This window comes from Salvelinus fontinalis, chromosome 36 (genome assembly GCF_029448725.1).
Source record: "Salvelinus fontinalis isolate EN_2023a chromosome 36, ASM2944872v1, whole genome shotgun sequence".
Lineage (NCBI taxonomy): Eukaryota > Metazoa > Chordata > Actinopteri > Salmoniformes > Salmonidae > Salvelinus > Salvelinus fontinalis.
This window is the reverse complement of record NC_074700.1, coordinates 29,214,096-29,235,210: the sequence shown is the minus strand read 5'-3', so window position 1 is coordinate 29,235,210 and position 21,115 is coordinate 29,214,096. Positions and strand designations below refer to the sequence as shown.

General features: G+C 44.1%; 1 protein-coding gene across 2 annotated transcripts; it reads left to right on the top strand.

Annotated features, from left to right (window-relative positions):
• Positions 1–939: 939 nt before the first annotated feature.
• On the top strand, positions 940–19,485 carry nagk (N-acetylglucosamine kinase). 2 transcript variants are annotated; one of them, XM_055901273.1, is made up of 10 exons: positions 940–1,090; positions 1,385–1,469; positions 1,940–2,038; positions 13,304–13,445; positions 13,673–13,783; positions 13,970–14,082; positions 15,513–15,600; positions 15,744–15,841; positions 17,733–17,811; positions 18,893–19,485. In XM_055901273.1, exons 1-10 carry the CDS (start codon positions 1,062–1,064, stop codon positions 19,099–19,101), a joined length of 1,053 nt encoding a protein of 350 aa, XP_055757248.1. In that variant the 5' UTR covers positions 940–1,061; the 3' UTR covers positions 19,102–19,485. The 2 variants fall into 2 exon arrangements, with proteins under 2 accessions (XP_055757248.1, XP_055757249.1); XM_055901274.1 differs by lacking the exons at positions 940–1,090; positions 1,385–1,469 and adding an exon at positions 1,570–1,584.
• Positions 19,486–21,115: the final 1,630 nt, after the last annotated feature.

Genomic DNA, 21,115 nt, shown 5'->3' with positions numbered 1-21,115 from the left:
CAATGCCACACACACACACACCTTTGACTTATGTTTATTTGTTAATTAATTATTTCGGAAATAAGTAGAATGTGCTCAACCAACGTGAGTAAAGGTGCAACCTAAAAACGTGTAGACGTCATTGGACAGGATAAGGCGCAATCCTCGCTCACCATGAAAAATAGTTCGTTTTATTAGATACATTTAAAAGATTGACGTTTCAACGTTCAATAGCCTTCTTCAGAATAATTACAAAGGGAAAGGACAAGTTCATACCGGGCATTCTTTCAAAAGAAAAATAGCATTGCAACATTTTGTGCATAAGGCATTTGAATTCAGAGTCCATTTATATAATTAATTGGAATCCAAATAATAGGCCTGCATTGATCCTTCATGTGTTGACTTGGTTGTGCCCAGGTTTGCTCAACATATAGACAATGCTTGTGCCTTTTGCCAAGATGTCACACAGGAATTATGTGTGTTTGTATTCTTTGTGAAGTTACATAATATCTCTCCTTGACCTCTCTGGCTGACTCAACACACCTTGCCCCCAGATCTTTATCTTCAAAATAACAGCCACACAATCTTTATAACTAACTCTCTCTCTCTCTCTCTCTCTCTCTCTCTCTCTCTCTCTTTCTCTCACACACACACACAAATACACAGCATATTTTGTACTATTCTTGTGGTAACCTAAAATTGATTTCCATTCAAAACCCTATTTTCTCAAACTCTAAACCTAACCCCTAAGCCTAAAATACCCGTTGCCCCCCCCCCCCCCCCAATTCTTCATTGGCATGGGAAACATGTATCAATTCAATTTCAACTTGTGTAATTCCGCCCCCTGCTGGTTATTAGGAAATACTGCGACACAGAGTAGATACTAGAATAGCTCCTGAGTAAAGCTGGGCGTTGAATGTAATTATTTACAAGGCATGGACATCATAAGATCCTCCCACAATAAAACTGATTATATAAAAGTTATTTAAAAAATGTCGAAGTCTAAACTGTATAATGTGATCTGATTGGATCGGAAACTGAAGTGACGTGTCACATGATCGTAACAGGAAAAGAGAGAAGTAATGGCTGCAGTGTTCGGTGGTGTTGAAGGGTGAGTCTCTAATAAACCGTTTTTATCCGGTAATAATTTGAATGAAAACGTGTTATCAGACAGATGTAGTGCAGAACTGATTAGGGCCAAAGGCTGTGCTGTTGTTTGATTGTCACATCGAAAATAAACCTGTCTGACTAAACTCTACACCAACGATTCATCAGAAACTTCCTTTCACCGGGGAGTGGAGTTTAGTCAGTTAACACTATCAATATTCTTAAGGAAAAGCTTCCTATTCATTTAATTTGTTTGTGTGTGTGCGCTCCTGTCTGTCTGTCTCCTCTACTGTAACAGTGGTGGGACCCACTCCAAGGCGGTGTTGGTCTCTGAGAATGGGGAAATCCTTGCAGAGACAGACGGCCCCTCAACCAACCACTGGGTGAGATGACAGATCTAGGATTAGTTTACCATATTCCCTAGCCTGATGTTAACCGTTAGGTGGTTAAAGTAAAGCTGACCTCAGATCAGTCGAAGGCCCCTCAACCAACCACTGGATGAGACCACAGAACTGCCAGTACACTTTTATTATGACAGCGAGTAGATTCCAATGTACAGGAAATGAGTTCCTGCACCTCTTGTAGATTATTGTCTTAGAAATATTATCCGGCATCTAAATTTAAAAAAACATAATCGGCATCTATTTCAGTCCAACCACTTGTAAGTGCTGATCTGAAGTCAGATTTGTGTTTTCCCTCCTAATGGTTAAGATCAGGATTTAGAGAGGGTAAGCTGGTCTTAGATCTGTGCATAGACGTGTGAAGAAAGAGGACGTTAAGCTTCTATTAAAGTCGTGGTTCTTCTACATTATGAAACGTTTCATGAGTGATGACTGTGTGTGTTGTCTTTCAGTTGGTGGGTGTTGACAAGTGTATCGAGGCCATCAACGACATGGTCCAGAAAGCCAAAATAGAAGCGGGGCTAGAACCAGACACACCTCTCCACTCTCTGGTGATTCAATTCATGATTTTAATGCAAAAATCTAATCTAAAGCCTAATATACAAGCATTTCGCTACATCTGCTAAATATGTGTATGTGACAATCAAATTAGATTTGATTAGATTTTGATATACTATTTACCAGCTCTGTTAGCTACTCAAAATGGCGTTCCTGAGCACTTGCATTGAGTCTATAATTTGAGACGCATCTACACAGAATCACCTTTTTTTGTGTAGCTAATTGTAGTTCTTGGGTTGTGTATTGTGTAGGCTAATAGTTACTAAGTCTTAAGGTCAATTCCATGTAAAAAAAAAATATTTAAAAAAAAAAAAGGACCCATGAGCACCAACGAACAATTCATAGGAGCATGTCAAATTGGGGCCAAATGAAAGTCTATATGTTTTACAAATTAAGGAATATATATTTATATATATACATTTTTCATCCTAAAAATTGGGAAAAATCAAAGGCTTTGATTTCTTGTCAAGCAGATGGAAAAGGGATCTTTTTTTTTTACCAGAAAAACTATTAAAAGCATTAGAAATGCATGGAAACACAATACTGTTGAAGACCCGCGACATCTAATATCAACACCTATATTTACTGTTGGATCATTTTTTTCTGCCTTCTGTAACTTTAAGAAACATTTCCCCTTCTGTAACATTTTCAGAATCATTTCCCCTTCTGTAACATTTTCAGAATCATTGCCTTGTGCCTTGAAATTCCGTTACCAAAAACCCAGATATTTTTAAGACATTTTCTCATTTCTCTCCCTCATGAGAAGGGAGGGAGGATAATGAAAGTTCACAGAAGTAACAAGTTTATTTATTTTTATTTATTTAACCAGGAAGGGCTCATTGAGATTTAAAAAAAAAAATTCAAGAGCGTCCTGGCCAAGATAGGCAGCACCAAGTCATTACAAAAATTACAGACAGACAACATGAAAAACTACAAGTAATCTAGTAAAAACCATAGAATTCACAAGAGTATAACAAAATGTAACGGTTGTCCTCCTCCTCTTCATCCGAAGAGAAGGAGCATGGATTGAACCAAAACGCAGCTTCTGAAGTTGACATTTATTTACAGAAAAGACGAAAACACGAACTTCACTATAACCTAACAAAACAACAAACGGAGTAGACAGATCTGGACGACGAACTTACATTAAACACGAAGAACGCACGAACAGGGAAAATAGACTACACAAAATGACGATGTACAAAACAAACCGAACAGTCCCGTATGGTGCGACAAACACTGACACAGGAGACAACCACCCACACCGAACACTGTGAAACAACCTACCTAAATATGACTCTCAATTAGAGGAAAACGCCAAACACCTGCCTCTAATTAAGAGCCATACCAGGCAACCCTTAAACCAACATAGAAACAGAAAACATGGAATGCCCACCCAAACTCACATCCTGACCAACTAACACATACAACAAACTAACAGAAATAGGTCAGGAACGTGACACAAAATCAAAAACAGCAAATTAAAAACATTGACAGGTCAAGGAATCAGCCTCAAAATCCTTCATCAGTGATTTAAAAACGCCTATCGGGACAAGTTCTTCCAGTTTAAAATTATTTTGTAAGGTGTTCCAAGACGATGGCGCAGAGTACATAAAAGACCTTTTACCAAATTCAGTTCGGACATTTGGAACAGTTAGCAAGTAAAGGTAGACCTACCAATTAGTTAGTGTTTTTACTGATAAACATTTTGTGTATGAATTATTAAATGATTCAAACTAAATTCTGTTACCAAATCGTTAATTGAATGTCCTAATAATCAGTAATGGAATTTCTGCAAATGAATTGGCTACAATGTGAAATGATAGTAGTCACAAACCCCAGTTAGGTCACCTGTTTCTCTTCTGTTCAGGTGACAACGGTTTCCTTTCACTTTCTCTTTCCCAAAGATAGACATCCAGATCGGAACAAATCTGTAGTGTACAGTAAAGTAGAGTAGTGTACAGTAGAGTAGAGTACAGTAGTGTACAGTAAAGTAGAGTACAGTACAGTAGTGTACAGTAAAGTAGAGTACAGTACAGTAGTGTACAGTAGAGTAGAGGACAGTACAGTAGTGTACAGTAGAGTAGAGGACAGTACAGTAGTGTACAGTAGAGTAGAGGACAGTACAGTAGTGTACAGTAGAGTAGAGGACAGTACAGTAGTGTACAGTAGAGTAGAGGACAGTACAGTAGTGTACAGTAGAGTAGAGGACAGTACAGTAGTGTACAGTACAGTAGTGTACAGTACAGTAGTGTACAGTACAGTAGTGTACAGTAGAGTAGAGGACAGTACAGTAGTGTACAGTAGAGTAGAGGACAGTACAGTAGTGTACAGTAAAGTAGAGGACAGTACAGTAGTGTACAGTAAAGTAGAGGACAGTACAGTAGTGTACAGTAAAGTAGAGGACAGTACAGTAGTGTACAGTAAAGTAGAGGACAGTACAGTAGTGTACAGTAAAGTAGAGGACAGTACAGTAGTGTACAGTAAAGTAGAGGACAGTACAGTAGTGTACAGTAAAGTAGAGGACAGTACAGTAGTGTACAGTAAAGTAGAGGACAGTACAGTAGTGTACAGTAAAGTAGAGGACAGTACAGTAGTGTACAGTAAAGTAGAGGACAGTACAGTAGTGTACAGTAAAGTAGAGGACAGTACAGTAGTGTACAGTAGAGGACAGTACAGTAGTGTACAGTAGAGGACAGTACAGTAGTGTACAGTAGAGTAGAGGACAGTACAGTAGTGTACAGTAGAGTAGAGGACAGTACAGTAGTGTACAGTAGAGTAGAGGACAGTACAGTAGTGTACAGTAGAGTAGAGGACAGTACAGTAGTGTACAGTAGAGTAGAGGACAGTACAGTAGTGTACAGTAGAGGACAGTACAGTAGTGTAAAGTAGAGGACAGTACAGTAGTGTAAAGTAGAGGACAGTACAGTAGTGTACAGTAAAGTAGAGGACAGTACAGTAGTGTACTGTAGAGGACAGTACAGTAGTGTACTGTAGAGGACAGTACAGTAGTGTACTGTAGAGGACAGTACAGTAGTGTACTGTAGAGGACAGTACAGTAGTGTACTGTAGAGGACAGTACAGTAGTGTACTGTAGAGGACAGTACAGTAGTGTACTGTAGAGGACAGTACAGTAGTGTACTGTAGAGGACAGTACAGTAGTGTAGAGTAGAGGACAGTACAGTAGTGTAGAGTAGAGGACAGTACAGTAGTGTAGAGTAGAGGACAGTACAGTAGAGTAGAGGACAGTACAGTAGAGTAGAGGACAGTACAGTAGAGTAGAGGACAGTACAGTAGAGTAGAGGACAGTACAGTAGAGTAGAGGACAGTACAGTAGAGTAGAGGACAGTACAGTAGAGTAGAGGACAGTACAGTAGAGTAGAGGACAGTACAGTAGAGTAGAGGACAGTACAGTAGTGTACAGTAGAGGACAGTACAGTAGTGTACAGTAGAGGACAGTACAGTAGAGTACAGTAGAGGACAGTACAGTAGAGTAGAGGACAGTACAGTAGAGTAGAGGACAGTACAGTAGTGTACAGTAGAGGACAGTACAGTAGTGTACAGTAGAGGACAGTACAGTAGTGTACAGTAGAGGAGAGGACAGTAGTGTACAGTAGAGGACAGTACAGTAGTGTACAGTAGAGGAGAGGACAGTAGTGTACAGTAGAGGACAGGACAGTAGTGTACAGTAGAGGACAGGACAGTAGTGTACAGTAGAGGACAGGACAGTAGTGTACAGTAGAGGACAGGACAGTAGTGTACAGTAGAGGACAGGACAGTAGTGTACAGTAGAGGACAGGACAGTAGTGTACAGTAGAGGACAGGACAGTAGTGTACAGTAGAGGACAGGACAGTAGTGTACAGTAGAGGACAGGACAGTAGTGTACAGTAGAGGACAGGACAGTAGTGTACAGTAGAGGACAGTACAGTAGTGTACAGTAGAGGACAGTACAGTAGTGTACTGTAGAGGACAGTACAGTAGTGTACTGTAGAGGACAGTACAGTAGTGTACAGTAGAGGACAGTACAGTAGTGGACAGTAGAGGACAGTACAGTAGTGGACAGTAGAGGACAGTACAGTAGTGGACAGTAGAGGACAGTACAGTAGTGGACAGTAGAGGACAGTACAGTAGTGGACAGTAGAGGACAGTACAGTAGTGGACAGTAGAGGACAGTACAGTAGTGGACAGTAGAGTAGAGGACAGTACAGTAGTGGACAGTAGAGTAGAGGACAGTACAGTAGTGGACAGTAGAGTAGAGGACAGTAAAGTAGAGGACAGTAAAGTAGAGGACAGTAAAGTAGAGGACAGTACAGTAGTGGACAGTACAGTAGAGGACAGTACAGTAGTGGACAGTACAGTAGTGGACAGTACAGTAGTGGACAGTACAGTAGTGGACAGTAAAGTAGAGGACAGTACAGTAGTGGACAGTAGAGTAGAGGACAGTACAGTAGTGGACAGTAGAGTAGAGGACAGTACAGTAGTGGACAGTAGAGTAGAGGACAGTACAGTAGTGGACAGTAGAGTAGAGGACAGTACAGTAGTGGACAGTAGAGTAGAGGACAGTAGAGTAGAGGACAGTAGAGTAGAGGACAGTAGAGTAGAGGACAGTAGAGTAGAGGACAGTAGAGTAGAGGACAGTACAGTAGTGGACAGTACAGTAGTGGACAGTACAGTAGTGGACAGTAGAGGACAGTACAGTAGTGGACAGTAGAGGACAGTACAGTAGTGGACAGTAGAGGACAGTACAGTAGTGGACAGTAGAGGACAGTACAGTAGTGGACAGTAGAGGACAGTACAGTAGTGGACAGTAGAGGACAGTACAGTAGTGGACAGTAGAGGACAGTACAGTAGTGGACAGTAGAGGACAGTACAGTAGTGGACAGTAGAGGACAGTACAGTAGTGGACAGTAGAGGACAGTACAGTAGTGGACAGTAGAGGACAGTACAGTAGTGGACAGTACAGTAGTGGACAGTAGAGTAGAGGACAGTACAGTAGTGGACAGTAGAGTAGAGGACAGTACAGTAGTGGACAGTAGAGTAGTGGACAGTAGAGTAGAGGACAGTACAGTAGTGGACAGTAGAGCAGAGGACAGTACAGTAGTGGACAGTAGAGTAGAGGACAGTACAGTAGTGGACAGTAGAGTAGAGGACAGTACAGTAGTGGACAGTAGAGGACAGTACAGTAGTGGACAGTAGAGGACAGTACAGTAGTGGACAGTAGAGGACAGTACAGTAGTGGACAGTAGAGGACAGTACAGTAGTGGACAGTAGAGGACAGTACAGTAGTGGACAGTAGAGGACAGTACAGTAGTGGACAGTAGAGGACAGTACAGTAGTGGACAGTAGAGGACAGTACAGTAGTGGACAGTAGAGGACAGTACAGTAGTGGACAGTAGAGGACAGTACAGTAGTGGACAGTAGAGGACAGTACAGTAGTGGACAGTAGAGGACAGTACAGTAGTGGACAGTAGAGTAGAGGACAGTACAGTAGTGGACAGTAGAGTAGAGGACAGTACAGTAGTGGACAGTAGAGGACAGTACAGTAGTGGACAGTAGAGGACAGTACAGTAGTGGACAGTAGAGGACAGTACAGTAGTGGACAGTAGAGGACAGTACAGTAGTGGACAGTAGAGGACAGTACAGTAGTGGACAGTAGAGGACAGTACAGTAGTGGACAGTAGAGGACAGTACAGTAGTGGACAGTAGAGGACAGTACAGTAGTGGACAGTAGAGGACAGTACAGTAGTGGACAGTAGAGGACAGTACAGTAGTGGACAGTAGAGGACAGTACAGTAGTGGACAGTAGAGGACAGTACAGTAGTGGACAGTAGAGGACAGTACAGTAGTGGACAGTAGAGGACAGTACAGTAGTGGACAGTAGAGGACAGTACAGTAGTGGACAGTAGAGGACAGTACAGTAGTGGACAGTAGAGGACAGTACAGTAGTGGACAGTAGAGGACAGTACAGTAGTGGACAGTAGAGGACAGTACAGTAGTGGACAGTAGAGGACAGTACAGTAGTGGAGAGTAGAGGACAGTACAGTAGTGGAGAGTAGAGGACAGTACAGTAGTGGAGAGTAGAGGACAGTACAGTAGTGGAGAGTAGAGGACAGTACAGTAGTGGAGAGTAGAGGACAGTACAGTAGTGGAGAGTAGAGGACAGTACAGTAGTGGAGAGTAGAGGACAGTACAGTAGTGGAGAGTAGAGGACAGTACAGTAGTGGAGAGTAGAGGACAGTACAGTAGTGGAGAGTAGAGGACAGTACAGTAGTGGAGAGTAGAGGACAGTACAGTAGTGTAGAGTAGAGGACAGTACAGTAGTGGAGAGTAGAGGACAGTACAGTAGTGGAGAGTAGAGGACAGTACAGTAGTGGAGAGTAGAGGACAGTACAGTAGTGGAGAGTAGAGGACAGTACAGTAGTGGAGAGTAGAGGACAGTACAGTAGTGGAGAGTAGAGGACAGTACAGTAGTGGAGAGTAGAGGACAGTACAGTAGTGGAGAGTAGAGGACAGTACAGTAGTGGAGAGTAGAGGACAGTACAGTAGTGTAGAGTAGAGGACAGTACAGTAGTGTAGAGTAGAGGACAGTACAGTAGTGTACAGTAGAGGACAGTACAGTAGAGTACAGTAGAGGACAGTACAGTAGAGTACAGTAGAGGACAGTACAGTAGAGGACAGTAGAGGACAGTACAGTAGAGGACAGTACAGTAGAGTAGAGGACAGTACAGTAGAGTAGAGGACAGTACAGTAGAGTAGAGGACAGTACAGTAGAGTAGAGGACAGTACAGTAGTGTACAGTAGAGGAGAGGACAGTAGTGTACAGTAGAGGAGAGGACAGTAGTGTACAGTAGAGGACAGGACAGTAGTGTACAGTAGAGGACAGGACAGTAGTGTACAGTAGAGGACAGGACAGTAGTGTACAGTAGAGGACAGGACAGTAGTGTACAGTAGAGGACAGGACAGTAGTGTACAGTAGAGGACAGGACAGTAGTGTACAGTAGAGGACAGGACAGTAGTGTACAGTAGAGGACAGGACAGTAGTGTACTGTAGAGGACAGTACAGTAGTGTACTGTAGAGGACAGTACAGTAGTGGACAGTAGAGGACAGTACAGTAGTGGACAGTAGAGGACAGTACAGTAGTGGACAGTAGAGGACAGTACAGTAGTGGACAGTAGAGGACAGTACAGTAGTGGACAGTAGAGTAGAGGACAGTACAGTAGTGGACAGTAGAGTAGAGGACAGTACAGTAGTGGACAGTAGAGTAGAGGACAGTACAGTAGAGGACAGTACAGTAGAGGACAGTAAAGTAGAGGACAGTACAGTAGTGGACAGTAAAGTAGAGGACAGTACAGTAGTGGACAGTACAGTAGTGGACAGTACAGTAGTGGACAGTACAGTAGTGGACAGTACAGTAGTGGACAGTACAGTAGTGGACAGTAGAGTAGAGGACAGTACAGTAGTGGACAGTAGAGTAGAGGACAGTACAGTAGTGGACAGTAGAGGACAGTACAGTAGTGGACAGTAGAGGACAGTACAGTAGTGGACAGTAGAGGACAGTACAGTAGTGGACAGTAGAGGACAGTACAGTAGTGGACAGTAGAGGACAGTACAGTAGTGGACAGTAGAGGACAGTACAGTAGTGGACAGTAGAGGACAGTACAGTAGTGGACAGTAGAGGACAGTACAGTAGTGGACAGTAGAGGACAGTACAGTAGTGGACAGTAGAGGACAGTACAGTAGTGGACAGTAGAGGACAGTACAGTAGTGGACAGTAGAGGACAGTACAGTAGTGGACAGTAGAGGACAGTACAGTAGTGGACAGTAGAGGACAGTACAGTAGTGGACAGTAGAGGACAGTACAGTAGTGGACAGTAGAGTAGAGGACAGTACAGTAGTGGACAGTAGAGTAGAGGACAGTACAGTAGTGGACAGTAGAGTAGAGGACAGTACAGTAGTGGACAGTAGAGTAGAGGACAGTACAGTAGTGGACAGTAGAGTAGAGGACAGTACAGTAGTGGACAGTAGAGTAGAGGACAGTAGTGGACAGTAGAGTAGAGGACAGTAGTGGACAGTAGAGGAGAGGACAGTAGTGGACAGTAGAGGAGAGGACAGTAGTGGACAGTAGAGGAGAGGACAGTAGTGTACAGTAGAGGAGAGGACAGTAGTGTACAGTAGAGGAGAGGACAGTAGTGTACAGTAGTGTACAGTAGAGGACAGTAGTGTACAGTAGAGGACAGTAGTGTACAGTAGAGGACAGTAGTGTACAGTAGAGGACAGTAGAGGACAGTAGAGTAGAGGACAGTAGAGTAGAGGACAGTACAGTAGACAGTACAGTAGAGGACAGTACAGTAGACAGTACAGTAGAGGACAGTAGAGTAGAGGACAGTAGAGTAGAGGACAGTAGAGTAGAGGACAGTAGAGTAGAGGACAGTAGAGTAGAGGACAGTAGAGTAGAGGACAGTACAGTAGAGGACAGTACAGTAGAGTACAGTAGAGTAGAGGACAGTACAGTAGAGTACAGTAGAGTTGAGGACAGTACAGTAGTGTACATTAGAGTAGAGGACAGTACAGTAGTGTACAGTAGAGGACAGTACAGTAGTGTACAGTAGTGTACAGTAGAGGACAGTACAGTAGTGTACAGTAGAGGACAGTACAGTAGTGTACAGTAGAGGACAGTACAGTAGTGTACAGTAGAGGACAGTACAGTAGTGTACAGTAGAGTAGAGGACAGTACAGTAGTGTACAGTAGAGTAGAGGACAGTACAGTAGAGTAGAATAGTAGATTATAGTTCAGTAGGGCACTAAAATTGAGTACTCTACTCTACTGAGCTCTGCTGTACTATACTCTACTGAGCTCTGCTGTACTTTACTGAGCTCTGCTGTACTTTACTGAGCTCTGCTCTACTCTACTGAGCTCTGCTGTACTCTACTGAGCTCTGCTGTACTCTACTGAGCTCTGCTATACTCTACTCTACTGAGCTCTGCTGTACTCTACTGAGCTCTGCTGTACTTTACTGAGCTCTGCTCTACTCTACTGAGCTCTGCTCTACTCTACTGAGCTCTGCTGTACTCTACTCTACTGAGCTCTGCTGTACTGAGCTCTGCTGTACTCTACTGAGCTCTGCTGTACTCTACTGAGCTCTGCTCTACGAGCTCTGCTCTACTCTACTGAGCTCTGCTATACTCTACTCTACTGAGCTCTGCTGTACTCTACTCTACTGAGCTCTGCTGTACTGTACTCTACTGTACTCTACTGAGCTCTGCTATACTATACTCTACTGTACTCTGCTATACTCTACTGAGCTCTGCTGTACTCTACTGAGCTCTGCTATACTCTACTCTACTGAGCTCTGCTGTACTGTACTCTACTGAGCTCTGCTGTACTCTACTCTACTGAGCTCTGCTGTACTCTACTCTACTGAGCTCTGCTGTACTGTACTCTACTGAGCTCTGCTGTACTCTACTCTACTGAGCTCTGCTGTACTCTACTCTACTGAGCTCTGCTGTACTCTACTGAGCTCTGCTGTACTCTACCGAGCTCTACTGTACTCTACTGTACTCTACTATACTCTACTGAGCTCTACTGTACTATACTCTACTGAGCTCTGCTATACTCTACTGAGCTCTGCTGTACTGTACTCTACTGTACTCTACTGAGCTCTGCTGTACTCTACTCTACTGTACTCTACTATACTCTACTGAGCTCTGCTGTACTGTACTCTACTGAGCTCTGCTGTACTCTACTGAGCTCTGCTGTACTGTACTCTACTATACTCTACTGAGCTCTGCTGAACTGTACTCTACTATACTCTACTGAGCTCTGCTGTACTGTACTCTACTGAGCTCTGCTGTACTCTACTGAGCTCTGCTGTACTGTACTCTACTATACTCTACTGAGCTCTGCTGAACTGTACTCTACTATACTCTACTGAGCTCTGCTGTACTGTACTCTACTATACTCTACTGAGCTCTGCTGTACTGTACTCTACTATACTCTACCGAGCTGTACTGTACTCTACTGTACTCTACTGAGCTCTGCTGTACTGTACTCTACTGAGCTCTGCTATACTCTACTGAGCTCTGCTGTACTCTACTGAGCTCTGCTATACTATACTCTACTGAGCTCTGCTGTACTGTACTGTACTCTACTATACTCTACTGAGCTCTGCTGTACTGTACTCTACTATCCTCTACTGAGCTCTGCTGTACTGTACTCTACTGTACTCTACTGAGCTCTGCTGTACTCTACTGTACTCTACTATACTCTACTGAGCTCTGCTGTACTGTACTCTACTGTACTCTACTGAGCTCTGCTATACTATACTCTACTGAGCTCTGCTGTACTGTACTCTACTATACTCTACTGAGCTCTGCTGTACTGTACTCTACTGAGCTCTGCTGTACTCTACTGAGCTCTGCTGTACTCTACTGAGCTCTGCTGTACTCTACTCTACTGTACTCTACTGAGCTCTGCTGTACTCTACTGAGCTCTGCTATACTGTACTCTACTGTACTCTACTGAGCTCTGCTGTACTGTACTCTACTGTACTCTACTGAGCTCTGCTCTACTCTACTGTTATGTCCAAACTTGTGAAACAGACATCTATGATTGGTTCAGATTTGGTCCAGTCTGGTCCAACCAAATTTGGTTTTGTTTGGGGGCAGAGCTCATTAAAATAATAGCCAGTGTGTAGAATAATACCCAAATATGGAAAGGAAGATATTGGATATTTCTACCTTTTGTGTACCTATTTAGGATACATCACCATGAAGAGAATGACATTAATATCCATAATGATGTATTACTGTGTAGTACAGATCAGGGACCCATGATGTCATTCCGTTACAGGAAGTAAATCCACTTTATTGTAGTTCTAAAGAGATTTTTTCAAAACTCAAGGTGTGATGTCATCGCTGACACCACATTCTTTCTGCAGACGTCTGGGAACCTTTATTCAGATGGTTTTCACATTAAAAAAACTGAGGGAGATTTTACCAAAATTGTGTTACCGAACTTTGCATCTACACTGTTCTTTCAGTAAATGTGTTTTTGTAAAATATTCGGTGTAAATTGTTTAAAGTAGTCCTTGTCCATAGAGTTATATGGTTTGTTAAAATTTGAAATCAATGGTTTTTGTTTGGCATACATTTTAAGTGAAGAATCTGAGTCCCAGCGCAAATCCGTTAGCGTGTAATTGCCCCTTTTTACTAAGTAGGCTAACTATTATGATAACTTGTAATATCTCGCTGTCCCAGGGAATGTCTCTAAGCGGAGGGGAACAGAAGGATGCTATTGATAAGATCATCCAGGAGATGAAGAAGAGGTTTCCTAAACTCAGCATCAATTATTACATCACCACCGATGCCATCGGCGCCATGGCAACAGCCAGCGACCGGGGTAACGGAACCGTCTTTTTAACGTAACTTTTTATTGAAAGTGATAAGTTAGGATTTTAAAGAATGATTTAATATGATCAATAGCCAGTATCAGAAATGGATCGTTAATCTGCGTTTTGTGTCCTTCAACTTAATTGTTGAAAGGAATGTTCACTGTCATCATACAACTGTGTAGTATGACTTCACTCATCCCTCCATCTCTCTCTGCCCCTCTCACACTCTATATAGGAGGTATAGTGTTAATCAGTGGGACTGGTTCTAACTGTAAGCTGGTGAACCCAGATGGAAGCCAGGTCGGCTGTGGAGGCTGGGGTCATATGATGGGGGACGAGGGATCAGGTAGCCATGACGACAACAATCAACATAAACAGAAGAAGTCCGATAAACTTGTCTTCTCTTATGATCACCTCTCTTTTCCTCCAGTCATTCCTTTTTTCATCCTACTGTTTCTCTCTTTCTCCCCCCCCCCCTTCCCTCTCCCCACTCTTCTCCCCCTCTCTCCCCCCCCTTTCCTCTCTCCATCAGCGTTCTGGATCTCCCACCTGGCAGTGAAGACGGTGTTCGATGCCAAAGACAACCTGGCCAAGCCCCCTTATGATGTCGCTCACGTCAAGAAGGTCATTGAGGACTACTTCCAGGTGAGAGGTCAACCGAAAGTACAACAGGAAATTAAATCGAGTACAGGCTTAACTGAATGACAACCGAGACAGAATGCAATCCGTTGCCCTAAACGAGGTTCTGATGATGGGTTTCGTTTGGAGGTGGAAGGTTGTTTGGTGGGGAGGTGGAAGGTTGTTTGATGGGGAGGTGGAAGGTTGTTTGGTGGGGAGGTGGAAGGTCGTGTGGTGGGGAGGTGGAAGGTCGTGTGGTGGGGAGGTGGAAGGTCGTGTGGTGGGGAGGTGGAAGGTCGTGTGGTGGGGAGGTGGAAGGTCGTTTGGTGGGGAGGTGGAAGGTCGTTTGGTGGGGAGGTGGAAGGTCGTTTGGTGGGGGAGTGGAAGGTCGTTTGGTGATGGAGGTGGAAGGTCGTTTGGTGGTGGAGGTGGAAGGTCGTGTGGTGGTGGAGGTGGAAGGTCGTGTGGTGGTGGAGGTGGAAGGTCGTGTGGTGGTGGAGGTGGAAGGTCGTTTGGTGGTGGAGGTGGAAGGTCGTGTGGTGGTGGAGGTGGAAGGTCGTGTGGTGGTGGAGGTGGAAGGTCGTGTGGTGGTGGAGGTGGAAGGTCGTGTGGTGGTGGAGGTGGAAGGTCGTGTGGTGGTGGAGGTGGAAGGTCGTGTGGTGGTGGAGGTGGAAGGTCGTGTGGTGGTGGAGGTGGAAGGTCGTGTGGTGGTGGAGGTGGAAGGTCGTGTGGTGGTGGAAGGTCGTGTGGTGGTGGAAGGTCGTGTGGAGGTGGAAGGTCGTGTGGAGGTGGAAGGTCGTGTGGAGGTGGAAGGTCGTGTGGTGGTGGAGGTGGAAGGTCGTGTGGTGGTGGAGGTGGAAGGTCGTGTGGTGGTGGAGGTGGAAGGTCGTGTGGTGGTGGAGGTGGAAGGTCGTGTGGAGGTGGAAGGTCGTGTGGAGGTGGAAGGTCGTGTGGAGGTGGAAGGTCGTGTGGAGGTGGAAGGTCGTTTGGTGGTGGAAGGTCGTTTGGAGGTGGAAGGTCGTTGGAAGTCTGCTGCTGCAAAACAGCAAGTGGGAAACACAATGTAGATTTATACCCATTGGTTGAAAGGAAGGAAAGTGATTATTGCACCCAGTGAGCCCATAGGTTAATCAGCAAGCGGGGTGGAATTGCCTTGGTGTGCCTTGCTCATAGACTGAAGTTAATAGGTGGAGGACATTCCCCTTGCTAATAGTGAAGGAGGAAGAAAGACATGACGTTATGCTGATGAGGTGACGTTATAAACACTACCCCATAAATGCCTTTATGCGTTTCCCCGATGAATTAAAAGTGCCAAGTCATTCAGACCAGCCTTCCTGATTTAATCAGGTGTAAATGTCTTGCCACTTTTAATTCATCAAGTAAACAACATATTTTACATATTTTACCCCCTCTCTCTCCCCTCCCCTCCCCCCCCCCCCCTCTCTCTGTTCTTCCAGGTATCAGACTTGATGGGGATGCTCCCTCATCTCTATAGAAACTTCCAGAAGTCTCAATTTGCTGGACTCTGCCAGAAATTAGCTGAAGGTTAGTTTTCCTCCTACTTTCACTCTCCCAACAGCATAAGTGTGTTTGGACTGAACTCATGTGGTGCATGGTTTTAACCAACCTCAGATACCATATTACATATTTTGTATTGATCTATAAATGTGTGTTATTGTGAGTTACAGGGGCTAAAGCTGGTGATGCTCTATGTCAGTATCTGTTCACCCTGGCAGGCAGGATCCTGGCCCAACACATAGTGGCTGTACTACCTAAAGCACAACAGGTGAGACACACACATTTTACCCACATACAGTGCAAAATTTGACTTTTTACACATTATGTTACAGCCTTATTCTAAAATGGATTACATGTTGTTTTCCATCAATCTACACACAATACCCTACAATGACATCACAATACCCTACAATGACATCACAATACCCTACAATGACAAAGCAAAAACAGATTTTAGGATTTTTGGGGGCAAATAAATAAAAACTGAAATCACAATTTCATAAGTATTCAGACCCTTTACTTTGTTGAAGCACCTTTGGCAGCGATTACAGCCTCAAGTCTTCTTGGGTATGACGCTACAAGCTTGGCACACCTGTATTTGGGGGGTTTCTCCCATTCTTCTCTGCAGATCTTCTCAAGCTCTGTCAGGTTGGATGGGGAGCTGTTTTCATAGCTGCACGGCTATTTTCAGGTCTCTCCAGAGCTGTTCAATCAGGCTCAAGTCCGGGCTCTGGCAGGGCCGCTCAAGGACATTCAGAGAGTTGTCCTGAATCCACTCCTGTGTTGTCTTGGCTGTGTGCTTAGGGTCGTTGTGCTGTTGGAAGGTGAACCTTCACCCCAGTCTGAGGTCCTGAGCACTCTGGAGCAGGTTTTCATCAAGGATCTCTCTGTACTTTGCTCCGTTCATCTTTGCCTCAATTCAGACTAGTCTCCCAGTCCCTGCTGCTGAGAAACATCCCCACAGCATGATACTGCCACCACCATGCTTCATCGTAGGGATGGTGCCAGGTTTCCTCCAGACATGACGCTTGGCATTCAGGCCAAAGTTAAATCCAGAGAATCTTTTTTCTCATGGTCTGAGAGTCTTTAGGTGCTTTTTTGACAAACTCCAAGCGGGCTGTGGCTGTCTTTTATTGAGGAGTGGCTTCCGTCTGACAACTCTACCATGAAGGCCTGATTGTTGGAGTGCTGCAGAGATGGTTGATTGTTGGAGTGCTTGTTGGATTGTTGGAGTGCTGCAGAGATGGTCCTTCTGGAAGGTTCTCCCATCTCCACAAAGGAACTCTAGAGTTCTGTCAGAGTGACCATCGGGTTCTTGGTCACCTCCCTGACCAAGGCCCTTCTCCCCCGATTGCTCAGTTTGGCCAGGAAGCCAGCTCTAGGAAGAGTCTTGGTGATTCCAAACTTCTTCCATTTAAGAATGATGGAGGCCACTGTGTTCTTGGGGACCTTCAATGGTGCAGAAAGTTTTTGCTACCCTTCCCCAGATCTGTGCCTCAACACAGTCCTGACTCGGAGCTCTACGTACAATTCCTTCGACCTCATGGCTTGGTTTTTGCTCTGACATCCTCTGCCAACTGTGGGACCTTATATAGACAGGTGTGTACCTTTCCAAATCATGTCCAATCAATTGAATTTACCACAGGTAGACTCCAATCAAGTTGTAGAAACATCTCAAGGATGATCAATGGAAACAGGAAGCACCTGAGATCAATTCCAAGTCTCATAGCAAAGGGTCTGAATAAGGTTTCAGTTTATTTTTAATAAATGTGCAAACATTTCTACAAACCTCTGTTCGATTTGTCATTATGGGGTATTGTGATGTCATTATGGGGTATTGTGATGTCATAATGGGGTAATGTGATGTCATTATGGGGTATTGTGATGTCATTATGGGGTATTGTGATGTCATTATGGGGTAATGTGTGTAGATTGAATGATTTTTTTCCTCATCCATTTTAGAATAAGGCTTTAACGTAACAAAATGTGGGAAAAGGTCAAGGGGTCTTAATACTTTCAAAATGCACTGTACTTTCATCCTTTTATATGATGTCGTGTATATAAGTTGGTTCAACAGATTACACTGATATTGTATCCCCCTTATATCTCTGTCTCTCTCTGTCTCCCTCTCTCTCTCTCTGTCTGTCTCTCTACATCAGCCTCTGTTGACAGGTGAACAGTGTCTACCCATCTTGTGTGTTGGATCCGTGTGGAAGAGCTGGGACCTGCTGAAGCCAGGTGGGTTAAAACTGACTGTTGTTGGATCAGTCCAGTCTGTTGTCAAAATGTCCTCTTATGGCAGGATTTCCTAGCCTGGGTACTAGTCTGTTTGTGCTAACATCCCACTCCTTGTTAAACATGTTTGGAATGGGATGATGGCACAAAAAGATCTGGGACCAGGCTAAGGATTTCCCAGGTCAACATAAAGATTTGCTTTTTCAAGCCAACAGTCCACACTTGGATGTCAAAATGACACTAAGATCACCGTGCACAATGCCAAGCGTCGGCTGGAGTGGTGTAAAGCGCGCCTCCATTGGACTCTGGAGCAGTGGAAACGCGTTCTCTGAAGTGATGAATCACACTTAACCATCTGGCAGTCCGACTGACTAATCTGGGTTTGGCGGATGCCAGGAGAACGCTACCTGCCCCAATGCATAGTGCCAACTGTAAAGTTTGGTGGAGGAGGAATAATGGTCTGGGGCTGTTTTTCATGGTTCGGGCCCCTTAGTTCCATTGAAGGGAAATCTTAACACTACAGCATACAGTGACATTCTAGATCATTCTGTGGTTCCAACTTCGTGGCAACAGTTTAGGGAAGGCCCTTTCCTACTTCAGCATGACAATGAGCCAGGCCTAATCGCCCAACATCAGTGCCCAACCTCAATAATGCTCTTGTGGCTGAATGGAAGCAAGTCCCCGCAGCAATGTGCCAACATCTAGTGGAAAGCCTTCCCAGAAGAGTGGAGGCTGTTATAGCAGCAAAGGGGGAACCAACACTATATTAATGCCCATGATTTTGGAATGAGATTTTTGACGAGCAGGCGTCCACATACTTTTGGTCATGTAGTGTGTTTTTTAATTTGTTTAGCTCACATAATATAATTTAACATTATGCATTAAAGTGTTTAATAGAACAAATGTGGCTAAAACAAATGTAGACATTAATACATGCATTTCTATAGCTTCTAAAATATTTGTTTTAAATGTGGGGGAGTACCAAGATGGAGGAGCAATGGCTTCCAAACAGCGCCCCCTGTCAGCCATCTAGTGTATATATAAATAATTGGGTTCAGCTAAGCTCTAACCGTCTCGTCGGCAGGTTTCACAAAGGTCCTGGCGGAGTTGGAGTCCACGCCTGCCTTCAAGGGTCGTTTCTACGGTTACAACCTGCTGACCCTGAGGCAGTCATCAGGGTCGGCGCTAGGCGGCGCGGTTCTCGGCGCGAAGAGCGTGGGCGCCACGGTAACACTCAACTACGCCGACAACACACAAGTCTTCTACAAACACTCCTTTCAAAGCAGTCAATGAGGAATCGCCTCTGAACCAATTCAAACGAAGCCTCACAAGCTTGACCAATCAGGACGCAGCTATAAGTAGGGCAACGTTTGGGATTGAACCAATAATTAAGTGCTTGGGATTTATTTGACCAATAATATGGCCTTGATTTGTTTAGCTCTGATTTCTTGTACTTCTAATAACGCTCCACAAGAGGGTGATCTTTAGCTATCAAGCACACTGCATCTGTCCATCATTGTACTGTAAATCTAATATATCAGCAGGAAAGATTTGTATGTTTAATCATAATAAGAGAATATAGTCTCTGAGGTATTTGTTTTCCCAATAACTGTAATGCAATTATGAAATATACACAACATTTTGTAATCTGTTTTGTAGTAAACATTTGTGAAAGCATTCGGTCGCTGTCTTGTTATTTTTACCGATTCTTCTTCTCTCACTTGCTGACACAAGGCTGCTGCAAGCTACATAACCATGGCTTGGATTGGTCAGAACAGCCCAGCCATTGTGACATCGTGGTTATGGATTGTTGTGATATGACATTCTATGAGTCACAACATTCTACTCCAAAGGACACAGCAGAGAGCAAGTTCTAACCAGTGTGACATCATAGTTCTAACATTCCGTTTCTAATCCAGAGAGTGTAAAGGAACATTCCCCTGTAGAAGTTCACATCAGCTGTGTCCACACACTGGCTGCTTTCTCACTCTGGTAAAGTGATAGATAGAATGTAAAAACCAGATGAGTATTATGACAAGCCAGAAGGTAAGGTAAAATCAGTTTGTTTTTGTGAGGTAGACCTACCTAATTCAATACCACCAAACTAGTTCAAGTCAATGGTTCAGCTATTGTGCTGTTCACATACGACAGATTTGCCTGTACTCTTATATATACTGTTGAAAGGAATGACATTGAGCCCTGATGTGTCATGTAAGAAAGTCTATTTTGTCTCCACTGTCTATGAGCGACAGAATGAAAGAGGAAGACATTGAGAGAGAAACAGTTTTAATCCCGGACCCCCAAGGGCCTCTTCAGACCTACAGGACTGTCTTAATTGAGCCTCTACAGGTGCGCCGCAAACTTCCACGCCCCGCACTCATCACCCCACCCAAGGTGAGTGGGATGAGCTTTGAAGTGTGTGTGTGTGTGTGAGAGAAAGTGTCTGTGTGAGTGGTAAGACTTCTACAAATCTATCCAACAACATCAGCTAACTAACTTGATGCGGTGGGTAGTTTTCCCCAACTCAGCCCAATGCTGGTCCATGGCTGATTCTACATGTTGGGGACTTAAAAAGTAACTATGGTGACCAACTGAGGCTACACACAAGGCTGATTCTTTAAACGACCGTTGCATTAGGCGGTTGGGTCGGCTTTAGTTGACGTGTAGCGCTTTAGTCACCTGGGTACCCGCCTACTTCACTGACATTCCACTCCTTGTAGTCCGTGTCATATGCCAAAGACTGGGTTGATGTTTAGCAACACATGGAAACCATGTGTTTGATGTCTTTGATATGAATTCCACTCATTCCGCTCCAGCCATTACCATGAGCCTGTCCTCCCCTAATTAAGGTGCCACCAGCCTCCTGTGGTAGGTACACACACACCACCACCAGTCATAGATGTAAGTACACCAGACCTGTACCAGACCTGACAATACTTTAATGGATGTGTCTATACTGGTGACTCAAAGACAACCTCTCTGCTGTACGAATTGTGTTTTGCATCTCTGCTCTACCAGCATAACTTTCAAACAGGAAAGGACAGATGTGATGGCTCCTCTCATATTTCTGTCTTATCTTAGTCTGACCACTGGGGGGCGACCACTGACCAACCTAGACCAAATTATCTAACACAACTGACACTATTAACTAGACCAACCTAGACCAAATTATCTAACACAACTGACACTATTAACTAGACCAACCTAGACCAAATTATCTAACACAACTGACACTATTAACTAGACCAACCTAGACCAAATTATCTAACACAACTGACACTATTAACTAGACCAACCTAGACCGTAA

Bases quoted from the DNA above. Each gene is read 5' to 3' on its own strand.
- nagk (XM_055901273.1), top strand. From the start codon at position 1,062: ATGGCTGCAGTGTTCGGTGGTGTTGAAGG. The intron at 14,083-15,512 runs GTGAGAGGTCAA...CTGTTCTTCCAG, and splicing joins TCATTGAGGACTACTTCCAG to GTATCAGACTTGATGGGGAT. The intron at 15,842-17,732 runs GTGAGACACACA...TCTCTACATCAG, and splicing joins TACTACCTAAAGCACAACAG to CCTCTGTTGACAGGTGAACA.